General features: G+C 41.2%; 1 protein-coding gene across 1 annotated transcript in view; it reads right to left on the reverse strand.

The window, feature by feature from the left end:
- Nucleotides 1–20,921, reverse strand: part of cfap61 (cilia and flagella associated protein 61) — a gene marked incomplete at both ends in the record, with an annotated part of 44,847 nt that overhangs the window by 23,100 nt on the left and 826 nt on the right. The window contains 10 exons of the mRNA XM_080491068.1: nucleotides 176–303; nucleotides 5,139–5,267; nucleotides 7,227–7,433; nucleotides 8,696–8,773; nucleotides 11,950–12,073; nucleotides 12,157–12,287; nucleotides 16,543–16,725; nucleotides 18,596–18,722; nucleotides 20,613–20,733; nucleotides 20,815–20,882. Coding sequence (XP_080347194.1) covers nucleotides 176–303; nucleotides 5,139–5,267; nucleotides 7,227–7,433; nucleotides 8,696–8,773; nucleotides 11,950–12,073; nucleotides 12,157–12,287; nucleotides 16,543–16,725; nucleotides 18,596–18,722; nucleotides 20,613–20,733; nucleotides 20,815–20,882 — 1,296 coding nt within the window. The remainder of the gene's footprint in view (nucleotides 1–175; nucleotides 304–5,138; nucleotides 5,268–7,226; nucleotides 7,434–8,695; nucleotides 8,774–11,949; nucleotides 12,074–12,156; nucleotides 12,288–16,542; nucleotides 16,726–18,595; nucleotides 18,723–20,612; nucleotides 20,734–20,814; nucleotides 20,883–20,921) is intronic.

Raw genomic sequence — 20,921 nt, forward strand, 5'->3', positions numbered from 1 at the left:
ATGGTTTGAGGTCTGTGTGAGGGGCTTAATAGGAGCCTGAGCAAATTTTTTGCCCCAGGGCCTCAAACAGATAATCCTGCCGAGGTGCTGCACGTTCATACAAATGACGCAGTGTATACACACACACCATACTGTACATCCAGGACGGGGATTACGACCGACTAGTTCGACTCACCAGAAACAAAGCGCCTCGAGGAAGGATAAACCTGTATCTGAAGCTCCCACCACCACAATACTGGCATTAATGGCGACCTTTGGCTCCAAAGTTAACTTTCTGCTGACGAGGCTGAGAGCAAACGGTGCCTGAGAGAAACAGAGAGCGAGACAACCGTCAGTCACATTCACTGGTTTTATGGCGATACCCAAGACAAATCATCTGATGCCATTTCCTGCAAATTAAATAATTCTGCAAATGCAGGTACCATTAATTACAAACCCCACTAAAAGCATGGTAATTTCTCCTTTTTGATAGTCACAGCATGAGGCAGGAGCCACATTTCATCAAAGACACTTTATCTGCCTGCCGAAGAGACAGCGTAAGCTTTCAGCCAAGATCCTTCATCATCTGTAACGTTCCAGGGAGGCTGTAAAGCATCTAGAACATGTTTTTGCCGAGTTACACCTAATGAATACCATCAGCCATTTTTTTTCAGGGTTTTCAGGAAATTAGGATTTAAAAAAAAAAAAAACATCTTCAAGAGGGGATTCAGATCACGGCTGATGACATCTGAAAGCAATGCTTTGAAAAAGTATCCCCATCCATCCATCCGTCCGTCCGTCCATCCATCCATCCATCCGTCCGTCCGTCCATCCATCCATCCGTCCATCCATCTGCTCTCATGCCTAACCTAGACTCAAACCCAGGATATTCCCCTAGAGGTGAGAGCTCTAACCCCTACACCTGAGATCTGTTGTAGTAAATTTAGGTCCTGCTGACACCTTCCACCAGTTTCGGGTGTCCGTTTACATGACAACGCTGAAAAGGAAAACACTCAGGCTCCATCTCCATACTGCTCTGACCTCTTCACATTATCTCTTTTAAAAACACACCTGTTGACCTATTTTACATTTTTACACATGCTTTTAATTAATCCGTTTTTTGGTCTTTTGCCTTGTAAATCATCTCTGAGTTGTAAAACGTGCTATACGAAATCACTATTATGATTATTATGATTATTATGATTATTACGATTGTAGACAGTGGAAACACTGCTACTGGTCATGTGTACCACAGCCGGAGTAAACACTTCTTCTGCACATGCTCAGTAGAGACAATCAGAACAATGTTCCCTCCAGAGTGTCCTGACTCTCAGTCCATATTCTCCTGGGACTTGGTAGTTTTATTTTGACAGTCACCATAATAACAATCCAACTTTGTCGTCTGTCCATACCAATGTCTATGTACCTGCCAGGGTTACAGTTCCATTGTTCTCTGCTCACGGCTGTGGTTTCATTACAAAAAACTAACAACAGCACCCACAAGTGGCCTGGCATTTGAAACAAAACAACATAAATAGGCACAATTAGAGAAACTGAAGCAGGAGCTTCAAACTGAGGCCAGACGTAAAGGATCAAATTTGTGACCTGACAGTCGAGGAACACTTTCCTGCAATAATTATAAAAGCATCCCAGAGGAATTAGTAGGTCTAAATTCCCCCAATTCCTCCAATGCCAAGTGTCTGTGCCCCGCTTGCTGAGATCTGAGGCAGCTAATGTCTCCTTAATTTTCTATAATTAGGCAGATTGGCCCCACAATGCACCTTGTTGGATGAAAACAGCACTGAGCAAAAATAAGAGGGGGAAACCCAAGGGTGGAATTAACCTTTGTGTGATATTCAAATAATTTCCACGAGTGCCTAACATCTGTCACATGCACAGAGAGGCTCTGGCACCGGGTTTAACTATATGGATAGTTAATAAAAGAGCTATTTGGTATTTTACTAAGCATACACACAGTCTATAGTAATGATTAAGTATCCAATTACACTTTGATCATTGAATATACAATAAATAGTATTTCTTAATACTCTCAAAACAATGTTTCTAGCCATTTTCAATGTAAAAGAAAAGAGAGCCTTATTGAAGATTAGGTTGCTTTTCAGGAACAGGTGGAGGATTAAAAGCATTTAAAAAGAAGTAAAATACAATGTCTTTGTGGGGAAAGTGGGAAAATATTCAAATTATTGAGTACAAATTGAGCTGAACCTACAGATTAAACACCTGTAAACATTCAGTAGTTCATTTTAACATTTCAGGTCATTCAGTAAAGATTCAGAGAAACATTTTATTTCCAAATTATACCTACATTTTTATTTTTTGTTGATTTTCAAATTAAACCTAAACTTACTAAAAGGTATTTAATTTATTTTTTAGTTGTCATTTAAAAAGAGTAATACTTTATGGAATGCAATATGGAGGGTAATACTAAGGCTTCGTTTACACGACAATGTTCCAAGTAAAAACGTGTTTTTTGTGGTTTCGTTCCAGAAAAGTTTGGTTTTCTACATGACAATGTTTTCAAAACGGAAACGGCAGAAACACTGAAAACAATGTAATTTTCATGTTGGGCCACTAGTGGGGGCTGTTTGTGGTTGTAATGAAAGAGAACAATACGCTACAAACATAAACAAGTACGAAGACATTCTACTGGACAGATGACCAAGTTGGATTGTTACTATAGTGACTGTCAAAATAAAACTAACCAAGTCCCAGGAGAATATGGACTGGGAGTCATGACACTCTGGAGGAAACGTTCTGATTGTCTCTACTGAGCATGTGCAGAAGAACTATTGACTACGGCCATGGTGCACATGCGCAGTAGCCTTACTCTGACGTCTCTCTACACTTTTTTTTTACATTTGTTTTAAAATCAAAACAATACCACCATATGTATCGAAAAATGCTTCACGTGTTTCTTTTGTTAACTTTCACTGTTTTTGTAATTGTAAGTAGGTTAATTAAATTGCTGCATTCATCCCATATGAACACATGAAATCATCTTTTTAATTAATTATTGGATTTAACATTGCATTTCTTTAGTTTTTTTGGTTGTGTTTTTAAAATCCTCTGAGTAAATGAAATGCCTGCATGCACCCATGTGAATCCGTGTGAATACTGCAGGAATTAACCAGACGAGGTAATGAGCTGAACAAAGCTGCTGTCTCATCTGCATGTGAGGTGGAGCAGGTGCAGCAGCTCTTATCACTCAAGACAATCCTCACCTTTCGCCCTGGACAATGAGCACTGCGCGGCGTAACACGATCCGCTATTGACAGAGAGGGAACAGGTGCTTTAAATTTGATTAATTGTCCCGAGGCCGAGCTCTTATCTGCAGGACAACATGGAAATCCTGACTGCCGCGTTGCCCGGGAGAAAAGAGGCGGTGGGAGGGCCTCTGGGTTTGATGGAGTGGAATCACCATGTGAGTGCGCACGGTGATGCCTCGGGTCTACACACGGCAAACATTTGAAGTGCAGGACGTTGAAATGAATCACAGACACATTAAGGCCCGTCTCGGAGGATTTAGGAGCAGAAGATGAGTCACGGTCAAAGAGCTGCGATTATCGTCACACAGACGTCTCCATCACGCTACAGGTTTTTTTTTTTGTTTTTTTATGCGAGTGGAAAATGAAAACCGGCTCGCAGAGTGGCACTTTTAATCGACAGAAATATTTAGAAAGCAATGAAAGAGCAACATTTTGAAGTACTGAAAACATTGAGAATCTCATGGTCAAACATTTATCATTGAACTTGAGTATTTACAGCTGCACCACAATCAAAGAGCTGCCTTCAATTTATTTAGTCACGTGTTTATTTTTTTTTTATTATAGTAGTTTATACTCCTTTAAAAAGTTGTGGATTTACTTTACTAGTGGCTGCAAATGAAAGATAACTCATTAGGAAATAATCCTTTTTATGGTGTTCATTGAATCTCATGTTTGGCTCAAACTGTTTGCTGATGATACAACGTTGGTTGTCACTTATTCAAATTGCAATCTTCTGGTGAAGGATGCTAATGCTGCCTTCACTGTCTATTCTGCACAGTTTGGACTCGATAGATCATCACAGAACATAAGAAAGTTTAACTCTGATATTGTCTAATGAGATGACTGAAGTATCGTAAAAACTTTCTAAGAATTTTTGTATATAAGAATTTCAATTAAAAAAAAAACTGAAGTTTCTATTTAATCATTGACTATTTAAATAACTATGCTTTTTTACTTTTACTGTAGTAAACTTATTCAATCAATATTCTCATCTTTTTCTCCCCACGAGTGACTACTCACAAAGGAAATAAATCTTGTGCAATTCAGAGTTTTCATTTGGTGATTTTATAATTTTAGATGCATGTTAGTTTTTGGTTGTATTTTTGTTTGGCTAACAAATATGTATAAAGGTAATTAATCCTTGTTTGAGTGCCTACACTAGGTTTGTCAAACACATTTTAGTTCAGGGGCTGCAGTCACTCCAATTTCATCTTGAGTAGTAAAATAGTATCATGATAACCTTTAAATGTACACTTTAAAGTTTTACTTCGTTGTGTTTCAGAGCATACATGAAAATGTCAAAATACAGTGAAATGCCCCAGAAACTTTTCCTATAACTGTTGCATTATGGGTGTTTTTACAAATTCATACCGACAGCGTGGCTTTGAGTCTAATGCTAGTTTGCTAGCTTTCATCGCAGCATCACCAGCTCGGGACTCAGTGTCGTGTCACTAATCTTAAGAAAGTCTTTCAGATATCAATCTTTTCTTTATAATCTTTAGAGTTTTCTTCATGGTTTGGGCAGATTGGAGCCTGTTGTGGGTCGGTCTTGGCCCACAGCCCTAATGTTTGACACCACTGATGTCAACATTTCTCACAGAGCTTTGTTTACTGGTTTACAACTAATTCAAATGCAAGAAGTTTATGTAACGGACACAAAAGAAACAGCTTAAAATGCTTTTTGTTGACGAATGAATTCCATTCCACCACCACTCACAGTGTGAGCAGCTTTAGGTGACAGTCCAGGCTGTTCCCCTTTGAAACAGCGCCTTCTGGTGGTGACCCGCCCACCCTGCAGCTGCTGCTGCTGCTGCTCTTAGAAGCCCCTCAGCTACTCTACATTCCCTGGCAGGCTGCTTCCTGACAACCCACCTGGTTCTGCGTGAGCCGCCTGGACGGGGCGTTGATGCCAAGCTCCTCCAGTGGATAGATGATCTGGCGTCGCGGGCGGACGGGAACCGCGCAGTGGAGGACAGAATCCAGATGGTGGACGCAGGAATCCTGAGAGCAGAAGAAAAGAGAGCTCGGACTGAGGGGGGAAAAAAGAAAGAAAGAAAATCCCCTCTGAGATTAAACAGCATCACTAACGAGCTCCGGTGAAGAGGTTAGATGATGCAAGCTTTGTACCACTGACACCTTGCATCATCAGCGGGGCTCAGGAGCTAATCCTCTGGTTGTCTTCTGTCATTATTCCATTTGCACATCATCAACCCCCAATCTGCTGCTTGTTTGTGGAAGGTAATTAGCAGAGGAAGTGGAGGCCTCTACATGTTGAGGAAATGTCTTGTTATGGTGTTGGAGAGGTGGAGCTGGCAGCGCTGCCGACACCTGCTGCCCCGACCTCTGGGAGGGGAGCCTGCTGAGGGCAGCACTCTGCAAAAAGTGACCTGCTGACGGCTGCAACACGTTCAGATGGCCAGAGCTGCAGAGCGCACCTTCACCCGTCATGTCTGAGACACACGTTATAGAGCAGCGGTTCCCAAACCAAATGTGTACCATTGTAAACCGAGCCGACCCCGGTTGAACATTTATGTGTCTTAAATGAGTTAAATAGCCCAGAACACAATAAACATGTGGCCAGTTCTAAAACTCTAAAGCTTCTCTCTGGAGATAAAAAGACTCGGCCGGTAGACAGTTGGTTACTATTGGTTCGTTCGCATTCGGGGCTCAGCCAAAGGTCAATTACAAAATAAAGTTGGAGGAACATCATAACACACTATGTGGTAAATATAGTTTCTTTATTATATTCTGTAACGATGAGTTCCTGTTCTCTGAAGACAAACTCAGTTTCCACACCGTCTCGGTGTGTTTGATGTTCTGCAGTTTCAAACTTTCTTTCATCAGTTTTTCACCACAAAAGATAAATTCACTTCCAATTATGTCTTTTACTTCAGTGAAGCTACATTCTATGGAACTCTTGGTACTTTTTTTTTTTTGCTTTTTCACCAATTCTTCATTCCCTTTAACTTGATGCGCCACCTTTGTTTCTCCTGCTGCTGACTTTGCGAACTTAGTTTTATCTTTTAACTAAATAATACACTTTTAACATAATTGCTTACATTTTGTAGTTTTGTGACATAGCTTATTTAGATGCTGATTTACCTTATTTTAAAACATAGAAAAATTATAAACCCCTTAAAATCAAGAGGGCTTCGGGACCCCCCATGAATCATTTTGAGAATTGGTACCATAGAGATTTTAGAGCATCTTCCTCCCACTAACTGAGGTTTCTCAAAATAAGGAAGGAGATTTACTGTATTAAGTTCCATATTTTCCCGACTGTATGGCTCCTTTTACGCAACATTTTCAAGGGAAGACATGACATTTTAGCGTTTTCGGTGTCCATTTAAACAACAACGTTGCTCGGAGCCAATGAAAACAACTTTTTGAAAATGTCTCTGTAGAAATGGGGGAACGCTCATTTTGAAAACACTGCAATATGAATGCCCTTTCTACTCTTATTGTTAATGTTTGTAGCGTATTGTTCTCTGTGCACATGTGTGGTTTCATTACAAAAATGAACAACAGCACCCACTAGTGGCCCAACATGAAAACATAATTTTTAGCATTTCAGCCATTTCTATGTAAATTGACGCCGTTTTCAAAATGTTGCTGTGTCAACACGAGACTTTTCTGAAATGAAAACACAAATACAATGCGTTTTCCCAATTAGTTTGGAGAAATTGGACTTACAATGTTTACTATGTCAGGGACCTGCTGTGTTTAGCTGCAATTGGATGATTTGATCATTTAAAATCACATGGTCCGATTTAGTTTTAGGACAAAGTGTAAAAATTGAAACCAACTCATTGTGGGATTGGACGGTTATTTTTTGCAGCGTGTGAAACGAGGCTCATTACACTAATGACAGCGAGCATCTGAGCAGACATGCACCCTGCCCGGAAGCGGCCAGCTGAACGGGGGCCAGAGAGGGCCTGGAGGTCCCTGTGCACTCACCGCTCGCTGGCCGGAGTCGGGGGGATAGACTCTGAGGTACAGGCAGGATTTGTGTGCCAGCCGGAGGACCTCCTTAAACAAGTGGCGGGCGGCGTGCTGCAGGGAGGGCCGGAGGACGAAGTGGAGCATCTGAGCGTGCTCCTCGTAGCCGTAGTGGCTGAAATAGATGAAGTTCTCAATGTTGTAGTGGGCACGGATGTACTCGATGTCCTGTTAAAAGACAAGATTGATGTCAGTTTGGCAGACAGAGGCACATTTCATACACAAGTGTTTGATATTTTGCATTTTCCTACTTTAAGTGTCTCAGTCATTGTTCCATGTAAAACCTATATATGATCACAATACATCCTTTTTTTTATTAAATCCCTTTTGGGTATATTTCTAGCATTAACGCTTTATCTATTAATCTGCTAAGCTCTGCTTCTCTTCCTTTTTTCTTACAAATTAATGATAGTAAATTGAAGACAGTTACAGAATTTTTATGTAAATCGAAAATGTTATACAAAACGTGTAATTGTACACTTCTCATAGTGTGTTTTTACTGCTAGAATTCTGCTTTAGTAAAGCCGGCTACAAACTGTCATATTTATATATATACAGTATATTATTATATTTATATAACGTCACAGCTCACTATACTGTACAAAGTAAATCTAATAAACTTTGTTGATGACATGAAGAGCAAAACGTCAGTAGCATGCACCATCCATCCACGATAAAGAAACTAGTGAAACATGAACGAGTCCATTTATGTGTTTGTAGAGAAATCCCCCCAAAGAAGGCTTCTGCTGCCACAGCTCTACTCGGATGTCTTCTTTGATTACATCCCACATACTTTATTTTTTTGACGTGTTCTGTCCCTGTAGCCACAAAGCTACTTGGGTTCAGCACCAGTGTGACGCTGATCAGTACGTCATTTCATACTGCATTTCTATTGGTCCGTTAGTTGACGCAGGTCGCAGCAGCAGCACGACGACCCTGAATTTCTGACAGTCAGACTTTTATCTCAGGTTGTCTTTGGTTGCAAGATAGCGACATTTTAAAATGTCAGACCAGATGAGAGCCAATACTTTATAGGAAACTCATTTAACATGTTGGAAATTAAACATTTCCATCTTGGGGTGATCGTTCAGATATTTCATCCCTGTTTACGCGACGCTTTCAAGCGTGTTTTAGAGGTCCGTTACCATGACAACGGAACTCAAAGCATTTTCAAAAAGTTCCGCCCTTGGAAGCAGTTTTCAAAAAGTTGCTTTTTCAGCGGCTCCCAGCACCGTTGTCATGGAAACGGACACATGAAACACAGTTTTGTGTTTTAAATTGAAAACACTGAAAGTTTTCAAAAATAATATAACATAACAGCAAAAATGTGCAACATTACTGAACGACTGTTGATTTTGAAATCGTTCCGAAATCAAAAAAAACATTAAAACACAAATTGCTAATATTACACATAAACTACTCTTTCATACCAGCTCGTCTCTGATGACGACGATCCCCACAACCTCCCCGTCCACATGAGCGACGAAGGCCTGCAGCTGTACAGCATCCTAAGATAAACAATAAAAATACTAATGATAGTAATAAACACCATTTTTAATCTTTTTTTAATGTATCATAAAGTTTCACATGGCTTCACAGCAAAATGAAATGCAGAATCAATATAATCTATAAAATGACAATAAAAGAGAGTTACCAGTGAAGTGAAGCTTTAATTAGGATGATGTGTCTATTTTATTGCCGTCTGTGAGCAGTCTGGCGGTAGGATTTCTATTAAGTGTGAGTTCCTGTCCTCTGGGAGAAGGCTCAGGCATCCAAAGCTTAAAAAAAATTCCTTTGTCCTCATTTCAGTTAATGTGCTTAACAATAAAAAAAAATATGACTGTTTAACACAACTTGTTTTTACAATGGTGGCACCATTAAGTTGCGGTGCAATGGTTTTAATGTGTTTTCATGACAAATGAGGAGTTGCAGATTCGCTCATTTGTTTTGAAAGAAATACAATAATATAACTCAAACCAACAGCTATGAAGCTGCTGGCGGCTTTTCAGGTCTGCTTTAGTGGCTCCTTGTTGCTTTCACAAATTCATGTGAGAGAACGGATATTTTAATTAATGCTGTTAATGTCATTGTGACTTTTACTAAAAGAATAAAAGAATGCTAAATAAGCTAAAACTGCCAAAAAGACCACAACAGCTTTAGACGGCAAAAACAGACAAAACAGCTAAAATGACTAAGACCCAGTTTATCCAACGATGTTTCAAGTAAAAAAGCGTTTCGCCTTGTCGTTTCAGAAAAGTTTTGCGTTTACACGGCAACGTTTTGAAAAAGATGTCCGTTCACAGAGAAATGGCAAAAATGCAGAAAACAATGTAGTTTTCATGTTGGGCCACTAGCGGCTGCTGTTGAGTTGTTTATGTAATGAAACCACACACACATGCAGCAGACAACAATCGGCTATAAACACTATTCTGAAAATAACCAAAGATCATTTTCACAACATTGCTGTGTAAACGTGAAACTTTCCTGAAACGAAAATGCCAAAACCATGTGTTCTCAGTTAAAACGATGTCTTTTAAATGGGTCTTAAAACTGGTAAAAGAGCTGAAACAGCAACAAGAGCCAAATGGCTAAAGGAGCAAAAATGACTTAAATGGAGATAAACGCTAAAAGTGTTTTAAAGGCTAAAAGTATAAATTAGGCTTGTAATATGTTGATGTTTTATTTATATGAAGGCAGCAATATAACAGATTTTATACAGAGTTCGAAACACATTTTGTGGTTCCACATAAATTTGTTTGGTAAAAAGTAAAAATGGCTTCTTCGGTCATGAAGGTTGCAATGGTTTGCGCCATCTAAGAATACCTTGTTGTGTTATATATTGTAAGTGGAGTTTGCAAATGGTATATTTAGTTAAACATTCAAACAAGAAAAAAAAAAAATAAAGATAGAAATAGTCACAGAAAACAAAAATAAGTTGGCAAATCCCAAATGACAATTTCCTGGATCCTGGGTGAGGGGAAGGTGCAGCTCTTGGAGATTCAAAACATGTAAAACATGTGCGTGCGTCTGCTGAGCTCAGCAGGGGCTGAACGCACTTTTCTTGTCCGAGCCGAGTCCGGTGCCACGAGCGCACATGAAGTGGCTGCATCCTCGTACGAGAAGTAATTATCGGTCTTGGAGCGGCGGCGGTGACAGCTGGGGTGTCAGTCAGAGAGGAGGATTCGTTCAGCTGAATTCTCACCAATCTGTTCCCTGGCATACGTGCGATATTCCTCGTTATATTCCAAGACAATCATCATACCGGCTCCGGTCGCGCTCCGTGGCCCAAAATAATCGGCGTCTCAATTTAAAGGGGTAAAAAAAATAAAAATCGTAACCACAACGTTTTCGGCGTTTGTAACGCTGCTCTTTACAAATAAAAACTAATATTACTGGACACAATTAGACGACACCCAATGTTTAAATGGTGGCAGGTTGATACACTGGTTAGTAGACAACTCAATCCAAATAGGATAATCTGTGGATAATCGGTGGCTCTGAATTAGCAGATGGTGAGAATGTGTGTGCTGGTGATGGTTTGTCTCTGTTAAGCTATGTGATGGAGCCTCAGGTGCAGGTGGACTCGCCGTGTTTTTCACGTTCAGCTTCAACACACCTGATTGTGACAAGTGTCTCCTCATCCGCCTTCTGCAGAGATTCGTGATGAAATACTTATACTATCCATTCTCAGATGTGTTGGAACAGGAAGACATTAAAACGGGGGGGTGGGGTGGGGGTGGGGGGTTGTCAAACACATTTTAGTTCAGCTCCCACATTCAGCTTAACTCCAGCTTGACTGAACTGGACTGGTAAAATAGTACTAACCTTGAAATTTAAACTTGTGGCGCAGAGTGCACCTGATGAAAATGTTGATATTGTTTGCAAAAAACAAACAATTTCGCTGGGAAATTCCTACAATCTAAACATGAAGCCAATTTTGATTAAACCTTTTAGTGCAAAATACAGTGGCCTATCAAAAACAAACCAACTTCTCTTATAGCTGTTGCATTATGTTTTCTGTTTTGTTTATACAAACTCACCCTGATAGCATGGCGCTGATGCTAATGCTAGTTAGCTACCTTTCATGGCGGCATCACTGATATCTGAGCTCGGGTCTCAGTGTTGTGTTGTTTTAAGAATTTAATTTTATTATTTATTATCCTTTAATCTGTTTTAATTTAATTTTTTACAATTTGCTTGGTGGTTTGGCCGGATTGGAGCCTCTTGTGGGCCACTTTTGGCCCGTGGGCTTGATGTTTGACACCCTTGGCAAAAAGGATCGAACCTATCAGAACTCCCATTTTGTAAACAATTCTAAACAACAGAGGAATTAGTTTTATGGGTTCTTGCGACTATCCTGTTATGGTTTCCTGTGGGTCTGACTGTGGTTTGATATTTTTGTGGATTGTCGTAACTATGCGTTGTTGTTTTTTTATGCTGCCATCGTGACCAGGTCACTCTTAGAAAAGATGTTCTTATCTTGAAGAACGTTTGTTTGTTTGTTTTTATCAGGTTAAAGCAGGAACATTAATTGGTTGAGAGGCAAAATCAAAGGCCACAGAAGACTTACTGCTTTTAAAGTCTTCCTGATGAAGCAGTTTGGCGTGCGCTCGTGTGTGTGTGTGTGTGTGTGTGTGTGTGTGTGTGTGTGTGTGTGTGTGTGTGTGTGTGTGTGTAAACCGACCGCGTCACTGCGGGTTGCACAGAAGCGGTCCAGGTCCTGCAGCACGGACTGGTTCAGACCCAGGTTCTTCACCAGAGCAGAAACGGGAGTTCGGTCCGCAGCCATGGCCGGCCTCACCTCCACACTGTTGCAAGCGTAACGATAAATACAGGTTGCAGATTCTTCAAAATATTAAAATGATGTCATTTCAAGCGGGATGACCTCTACCTGCATCCTGCCCGGTGGAAGATGTAGAGGTCACGGTTCAGCAGGCCGACGGGACGCACCCTGACAAAGTGCTGCAGCAGGTGGACGCCCGACGACCGAGAGGGAACGGTGACGACGCACAAGTTCAGGTCCTGTGAGACACAACAGCAACACATACCATCATGTCGTATACCGCACATAGGATAGACACTTCGTACTGCATACAAACTATTTAGAGAAGTTTCTGAAATATGATGAACTCGGGATGAACTACTATTACCGAGTGTAATGGAGTTTTTCATTTGGTTTGAAGCTGGCTTTAGACTTTGAGTGTAGTTTTGGGCTCCACAGTGTCAAAGTGGCTGATTTACATGTTCTCCCTGTGGATGTGTGTGTTTACTGTAATTGAGGGTTTTTTTGTACTTTTTTAAGTCGTTTTTAAACTCTGAAATTTTACTTTTTACCTCAATATGTTTTTTTTTTAAGTATTGTATTACACTACATTTTCAATCATATCTGTTACTGAGTACAAATTTTTCAAAATAAAATTTGTCAAATGAAAATATTGTGCTGTGGAACTGCTAATCTTTTGACGGGTGAAGCACAGTTTATATCAAAGAATGCCACAGTTTGATCTTAAAAACATGTTAAAGTTACAGCACTTGTGGCCATCGACCATTTTGAGGTATAAATTCACAGTTTCACTGCCATTGCAATGAAGGTTCTTCCTTTCATGAAGAACAACTACTTTGAGATTTATATCCCATTGTCTTCCTTGCACTAATCAATAGAGATTATTCTCCCACTCTCAAAGGAGTAACAAAGTAATGTTTACTCTGGGTACATTTTATATGAGCTACTTCTTACTTTTAATTGAGCAAATGTTTAGACTGTTAATTTTACTTGTACTTGTGTAAAATCTTATCAAAGTAATCAGTAGAATATTATAGTACTCTTTCCACCTCTGCTTTTCACTGTATTTTGCACCAGACGGTTTCATTAAAATTGGCTTTATGTTGAGATTGTAGTCAGTTGCAGGAGTAATTGTTTGGTTTTGTGACATTTTCAACGCGTACACTGAAAATGAAATTGGGCTTAATGTGGCCCCTGAACTCCCCCGGGTCAGATGTTTCCTCTAAATTGCCTGTAGGTGCTAATGTGAGTGTGTTCAGTTTGTCGTCTATCCGTATTTGCCCTCCAATGGACCCACTCGTCCACCCTGTCTTTGTCTCCATCGCCCTGCGATCTCACCATTTCGTAAATAGAATAAGGATAAGTAGGCGACACAATGTTGCTGGGAATGTGTGTCATGAATTTCAGGACCACATGAGTGTTTTTTCATGTCCTGTGATGCTGATTCTTTTAAATCCATAATCTGATGGCGGTTATCAACCAGTGCTTTGAATGTAAAACGGGATACTCACGGGGAATTGTTGAAAAACATATGGAATGAAGTCCATTGATCTGAAGAGAGAAAAGGAGAAAAGTGTTGAGATGAGTGGAAATATTTGTCTCTGCCAAGTTGGCGATCACAACAACTGGCTGACCAATCTGCTCGCCGCTTCCAGCCCAACTTCTCGCCTTCAGCTCTCTGTCACTTTAAGCACGACTCTCATTAATAACGTGCTCACTCTCGGCGGGGAGCGACCCGGCTCCATATTCAGTAACAGCTGGGAGGCAAGGCAAGGCGTGGGGGTGGGGATGGGGGTGGGAGGGGTTTGGTAGTTGGGGGGGGGGGGGGGCTCAGCGGGGGCCAACTAACAGTCACACTCTCCGCTTTAACACAGTGGATGACTGACACCACCCTGGACGGCGGCCATCACTGCTGCTGAGTCACCGCCTCACAAATGTACTGAATTCAAGAAAATCTTTCAATTAAAATTTTTCATTTATTTAATTCATTTGAACGGGACGGTGCATATTGATCAATGGACACCCAGCGCTGCAAATATCCCAGATTTAGCTCAGAGCTAATTTCCATCTGCAGTCCCATGGGGTAAAACCATACCATCAAACACAAACATACAAAGGTACTATAAGACATGGAAAACATACCACACATTAGAAAACACACTACATTACAATACATATATGACATAACACACGCGGAAACACAGCACACTGACCTACTCATTATAAAAAATGAAAATATAAAGATATATATCCCTGAGTACTGAAACTCCTCCCAGTGTTCACACGTTTGCGGACTGAGAAGAGGTGGTGGGGGCAGGCCGTTCAACACTCTGCACACAAGGCAATTTTTTTAAAATTTTTAGATTTTCAAAATTTTAAAATTTTTATTTTTCTATCAAAGCACATACAGTATATGAAAAGACTGAGGCATTCAGTCAAATGTCTTGATAGCTTTTTTATACAGCTGTTTAATTGGCTTAAGCGCAGTGACGCCAGCAAAGGACCACACCGTGAAGCAGTATTCCATGTGGGAGAATACCATACAGTGGAGGTAGGATTTTGCTGCCTCTGTTGTGATGAAAGGTCGGCTTTGTTTGAAGTTTTGTAAGTTAAATTTAATTTAATTTATTCAGACTGTCTTTTTTGAGTTGAGCATGAGACAACTTTGTTTAAGCCAGTCATGCACTTTGCTCAATCCATTTGTGAGATTGGCAGCAATTGTCCTAGTATCTGCCCCCTGGGTGAACAGCACAGCATCATCAGCATACATCAATATGTTAAGCTCAGGGCAGACATCCAGTAAGTTGATATATGACGAGAATAAAAAAATAAACACAGCACCGACACAGGGGTTTTGGTCTCATAACAATTTCATTTTTTCCAAAGAAAAAGCAAAATCACAGGATATCAAAGAAACAGGAACTTTCCTACACAAATACAAACAACAGGTTCTCCCAAATCCATCCGCACAAATAACAAGTCCTTCTGTTTTATTTTCAATAACTCATAAAGAAGCTAGTAACTGTAATCAGTACTGTACAAATGCAGGTTGTCAAAAAGAAATTACAGGTTTAAGTCACAACAAGCTTCCTCACTTACCTCATTTCATACTTTTTGTCCATAGCAAAGTGCTGAATACAGAGAGCATCACATTTCTTTGGAAATATTTTATCCGACTGTGAGTAAGAGAGACAGAGAAAACAAACACAAGCACATTACAGTTGATATTGTGTTGTTTATCTGGTCATACGTCACATATCTAACAAATAACAAAAGATAACGCCAATAAACTGTTTGTGTCATTTCATGTCAAACTGATCAAAATGACCATTAGAATTTCTCCAAATGGGGATTAATCAATATCCAAAAGATACACACAAATACAAATATTATATTCCACTCAGGCCTCATTACAGGACAACATTTCAAGTGAAAACTCATCGTTTTTATGTTTTCCTTTCCGAAACATTTTAGGTTTTGAAAACAATGTCCGTTTCCACAGAAGTTGTATTTTACACCAGAAGGTTTCATTAAAATTGGCTTTATATTGAGACTGTAGTCATGTTCTGTAGTAATTGTTTGGCATTTGCAGAAATCTAGACATTTTCATCGCGTCGACTCTGCATCACATCAAAGAACAACGTTAAAGTTTAAATTTATAGGTTATTACGGGACTATTTTACTGGCCCAGAAGATTTCATTTAAAGTGGCTTTATGTTTGTCACGGTACGTGGGGGACCAAAAAGCAGACTCTACACAAAGTTTAAAGAGTTTATTCTCACGACCAGAGGCGGAGGCACCCAGAATGGGTCAGGCACGAGGTAATCCACAAAGCAGGCAGAAGTCCAAAAACACAAAGGGAAACACAAAGGGAAACACTCGGAGCTGCGGGACGTCTGGGAGCGAACAACCAAGACGATCTGGCAGCTGACACGTAAGGCAAAGGGGCTTAAATACTCGGGGAATGGGGAGAGACACAGGTGAAGCACATGAGGGTGACAGACACACAGAGGGGAGACGAACAGGAAGGACAAGAGGCCCAACGCAGTCAAGACAGACGTACAAAATAAAACAAGAAGTGACATACAGGCAATAAGACAGACGGGACCCCCGACAATGATGATATATTAGTCATTTTTGGTATAAATTGTTTTTTCAATCTCATATTCTCTGCGGCTCAACAATGAAAAACCTTTAACTTTACATTTAAAGGTTATTATGGCACTATTGTACCGTTCTGGCGCACTCAAGATGAAACTGAGCTGAATGTAACCCCTGAACTGAAAAGGGTTTCAGACCTCTGCTCTATTTCAAGGTGTCACAGCTATTTTTCATCTGTCAATGTCAATTAAGTTATTGTTGTTGATTGGAAAGAAATTAATTTACCAAATAAAGTAACTTGGCAGTTAAAGGTTTAACCTTCAAATAGAAGGTTTTTTTCCACTTCTTATATTACCTCATAAAGGAAGACGGGTGTTTCAGCGTTTAAGTTACCTGCTTTGAAGAGGAAGCCTCTTCTTCATTCCCAGCCGGGTCAGCGTCAGCAGCAGGAGCGTCGGGTTCAGCTCGTTGCATTTTGCACAAACCGTCAAACTCCTTCAGATCAAACTGCTCCTGAAGCGTGTTTACATCCACAGTAGTGCTGATGCTGATGAAGCCGACGATGTCACCGTCAGTCTGCGGAGGCAACACGTCGTACACGTCAATTACAGACCGGAGTTCAAATTTAAAAGTTTTTACGGCACTATTTTACTGGTCCGGTCCACTTAAGAAGAAACTGAGCTGCAACGTGGCTCCTGAACTGAAATGTGTTTGACACTCGCTGCAGCAGAAGTGATTTCACATCATGGTTTCACGTGTGTGAACTCTTTAGATTCCATCTTATAGCAGCAGAAAATACTTTTGCAGTGAGATAAATATTCAAGCAGCACTTTTGGTGGCTTCAGAAATGTTTCCGGCATGTGGTGGACTGAACAGCCGAGCCCTCTGGGACGATGTTGAATTGTTTGTTTTCGGAGAGCTGAACATAATCAGACAAAAAGCCCAAAATGCTTCAGATGTCTGGACACAATATGTTCAGTGAGAGCATGTCTTGGCCCAGTATCAGCTCGTATCTGCCATATGCTGCCATGAACACATGTCAGCTTGACTGGTGGGGAGGAGGAGAGGAGGTCTGTCGTCTTCCAGGTCCCGAGGGAGCAGATCCCAGTGGGGCTCCTGACAGTCACTCAAAGCATCGTCAGCATGCTGCTTCGGCTTCATTTTACCCAAACATTAACACAAAAATGACTGATTTGTATAATTCGGGCGGCACAAAGGGGATGAACATATGGATTTGTCATTTTCGTAACGGCCGCAGGTCACCGGCTAAGTTCCCTCATTCTTAGGTCCCGTTTACACAATGGGTCAAGTGAAAAGGTTTCTGCATTTTCATTTCAGAAAGGTTCCGTGTTTACACAGCAGTGTTTTGACAACGATGTCTGTTTACTTCCCCCTGGGATTAATAAAGTATTTTTTAAAACGGTCGAAACGTTGAAAATGATGTATTTTTCATGTTGGGCCACTAGTGGGCGCTGTTGTTTATTTTTGTAATGAAACCACACACACGTGTGCAGAGAACAACGCACTCTAAACATTTGTATTGAGAGCACACAGACATTTGTTTGAAGAGACGACCAAGTCGGACTGTTATTACATCGACTGTCAATTATAAAACTACAAAGTCCAGGAGAATCTGGACCGAGAGTCATGGCACTAGAGGAAACATTGTTCTGTTTGTCCATCTACTGAGCATGTGCAGAACAACTATTCACTATAGTCGTGTTGCACATGTGCAAGTAGCTGCGTTTCTGCCATCTCCACTGTGATATTTTCAAAAAGTTGCATTTTCCCCAGTTTCCATGGAGACCGATTTGGAACGCTGTCAAAAAGTTCCACCTTGGGGGCTATTTTCAAAAAGTTGCATTTTCAGTAGCTCCAAGCACCGTTGTCATGTAAAAGGACCCTCAAAGCATAACAGCAGTTTTTCGCTTTCACTTGAAATTGTTCTCATGTATACAGGGTTAAAGACTCCCCTCTTAGTCTTGGTGAGTAACTGACAATGGTCTCACGTCACAAGAAGTATTTTGCATGAGTTTTGATCAAACTCTGGTCTATCGACCGCCCAGCTGAACGTACCACAGCCGTTATAATGCAACAGGACTGATGACAAGATGTTCTTCTGTGACTGTGACATTGTTTCTATGAGAGGAGCTGCCAAACAGTGAAGCTCTCACTTGAGTCGAGTTCTCTTCCCTTTAAATTTGTGTTAAATTACGCGACAAACATTCAATTAGTGAAGAAATGAAGAATCATATCTACACCTTCCTCTGCAGTGAACGCTTGGCACTTTTCAAGGTCGGCCGGTAAACAAATTCAGAAACGTTGTCAAAATATATATGACATATTATTGAAAATGACTACTGAGATCGTGTCTATAGGAGCTCATAAAGCAGAGGGTAAAAGTTCCAAACACGTGGATGACAAAGGCCTTTTGGTGTGAACAAACCTCACAAACAGCAGCATGATTGTCCTCGTCGTGGTTCTCGATGACCTCGAGCAGGAGGGATGGCTGGACAGACGGGGACTTCGTCTGCTTTAGAAAGATTTGCGTGATATCATCAAACTCCTCAATCCTGAAATGAATAAAATACAAGAAGCTTCACTTTAAAGTAGAAGTTCCCATCCTGGGCTCCAGAACACACTTGTGAGGACACCACAGACCACAGGTCAAATTTAATTTACACAATTCAATGAAAACCAAACAAACGTTGTGTTAAATAACAAGAAGGGGTCTGCAGCCTCTTCATTCGAGGCAAACTGGGAGGAAGGAAGTGTTACCATCAACATTTAATATAAAGGCGCTCACAAGGGGACGGTGCAAAGATACAAATAAAAATGCTGACAGAGTCAAAAATGATCACATGTTTGTAAAAAAAAAACACGGGAAGCTGGCTGGTCTGAGAAGAAGACAGAACAAGATGAACTGAGATGAGGACTATTTGTAGGCGAGGTCGGGGAGAACAGGTGAAACCAATCGGGGGGGGGGGGGGGGGGGGGGGGGGGGGTGACAAACAGTGGAGGAAAATTCGTACAAGGGGAGGAAGTCAGGATCTGAAACGTCAGGAAAACAAAAGTACAAAATAAAACAGGAAGTGCATGTCAACGTGCTCCAGCAATCAGAATACAGTAAGGCATGACATGTAAAGCATTACTCTATTCCGATGACTTTTTCAAGTAATGAGTAAAGTAAGGGATTGCTTTTGCAAAAAACAGTAATTAGATTACTGTTACTCTTCCGCAAGCAGGCCGCGTTACCGCGTTACTAAACTGTGATTTTGTCTTGTGAGACTGTCTCGTGTCTCATGACAGTGGCGGATCAGCGTGAGTGTAAACAACAGAGACTGTGGTGCTCAACAGGAGACAACGTGGAGCGCAGCAGAGAGCAGGACCTGCAGCGTTTAATCCTCGGAAAATACCCACATCGCGTTGAGTTCGACTCAGTAAATAGTGACAAAATCCTTACTGCCGCTGTGAACCATACGCTGGAAGAAAACTTTTAACAACAGTGAAAATTTTTCACCTCAAATCTGAGCAAACAGCGAGAAAGCAGCACAGGAAGTGAAACCGGGTGCGATGAACCCCCGGACGCCCCCGGACGCCCCCGGCCACCCCTGTACATCATTTATCTTCTTCTTGATGTAATGTGCGTGAAGTTAAAAGATTGAAACGAACTAAAACTGTTTAACTTGGTTCAGTTTGATGTGATGGAACCCGCAGAACAAATAGAACGAGGCTGGACGTTTTACTGCTTCACAGCATAGTCAGGTTGTGCATCGTGTTTTTGAAAAGCAACCGAAAGTAACTAAAGTAAAGCAACTAATTACTTTTGAACATAAGTAACCCGTAAAGTAGCTGGATGACTGTCTCGAGGAAGTAATCAGTAACTAATTGCTGTTTACAAGTAACATGAGAGACTTTAACTGTAACATGAAATGCACCAGAAGACTGAACACGAACGTAAAGGAAGGACTGAACATCAACACTCTTGACGAGACACAACAATCCTTTAGATTACGCACCGTGAAGTTAGTGGTTTTTTTATAGTTGCTGTTGCTTTGGATTTGTTTCGTGTTTAATATTGGTAGTTTTACACGACAGTGGTGCCCGGCGTCCACCAATAAAAACACTGCGTTTTCACTTGAAACGTTGTCGCCTTAAACGGAGGCCAAGTTTTCTTGGAAGAATTTTGAAAGTGGTTATGCCCTCATATGTATGGAAACTACATTAAAAGACTCTTCCACCACCACCGGGGTCTCCAGGCTTGTCCCGCTGGACCTCACCGGTTCCAGTGGTGTCATCTGAACTCACCTGGCTCGGCGGATGTGAAGCCTGGAGACCCCGGTGGTGGTGGAAGAGTCTTTTAATGTATGGAAACTACATTAAAAGACTCTTCCACCACCACCGGGGTCTCCAGGCTTGTCCCGCTGGACCTCACCGGTTCCAGTGGTGTCATCTGAACTCACCTGGCTCGGCGGATGTGAAGCCGGGGACAATGTTCTGGTCTGTGGGTAATCAACGCCAAGCACTGAGGCCCCGGGTCGGCCAGGCGCCGCAGCGGCTTAAATATCACATCCAGTTCTGGCTCTGAACACACAATGTCACAAGTTGTGGCGTCGACAACAACTCATTTGTACATACGGGATAAAGGCTGAAGCTTTTCATCACCTAAAGGACCAACGTTCGGGCTGACCAGGCAGACGTACTCCAGCTCAGCCACAGTGTTAAAGACGGCCCTGGTAAAAGAAACACAAACTGCTTACTCATCAGAATGA

This window comes from Lipophrys pholis (genome assembly GCF_963383615.2).
Source record: "Lipophrys pholis genome assembly, chromosome: 21".
NCBI lineage: Eukaryota > Metazoa > Chordata > Actinopteri > Blenniiformes > Blenniidae > Lipophrys > Lipophrys pholis.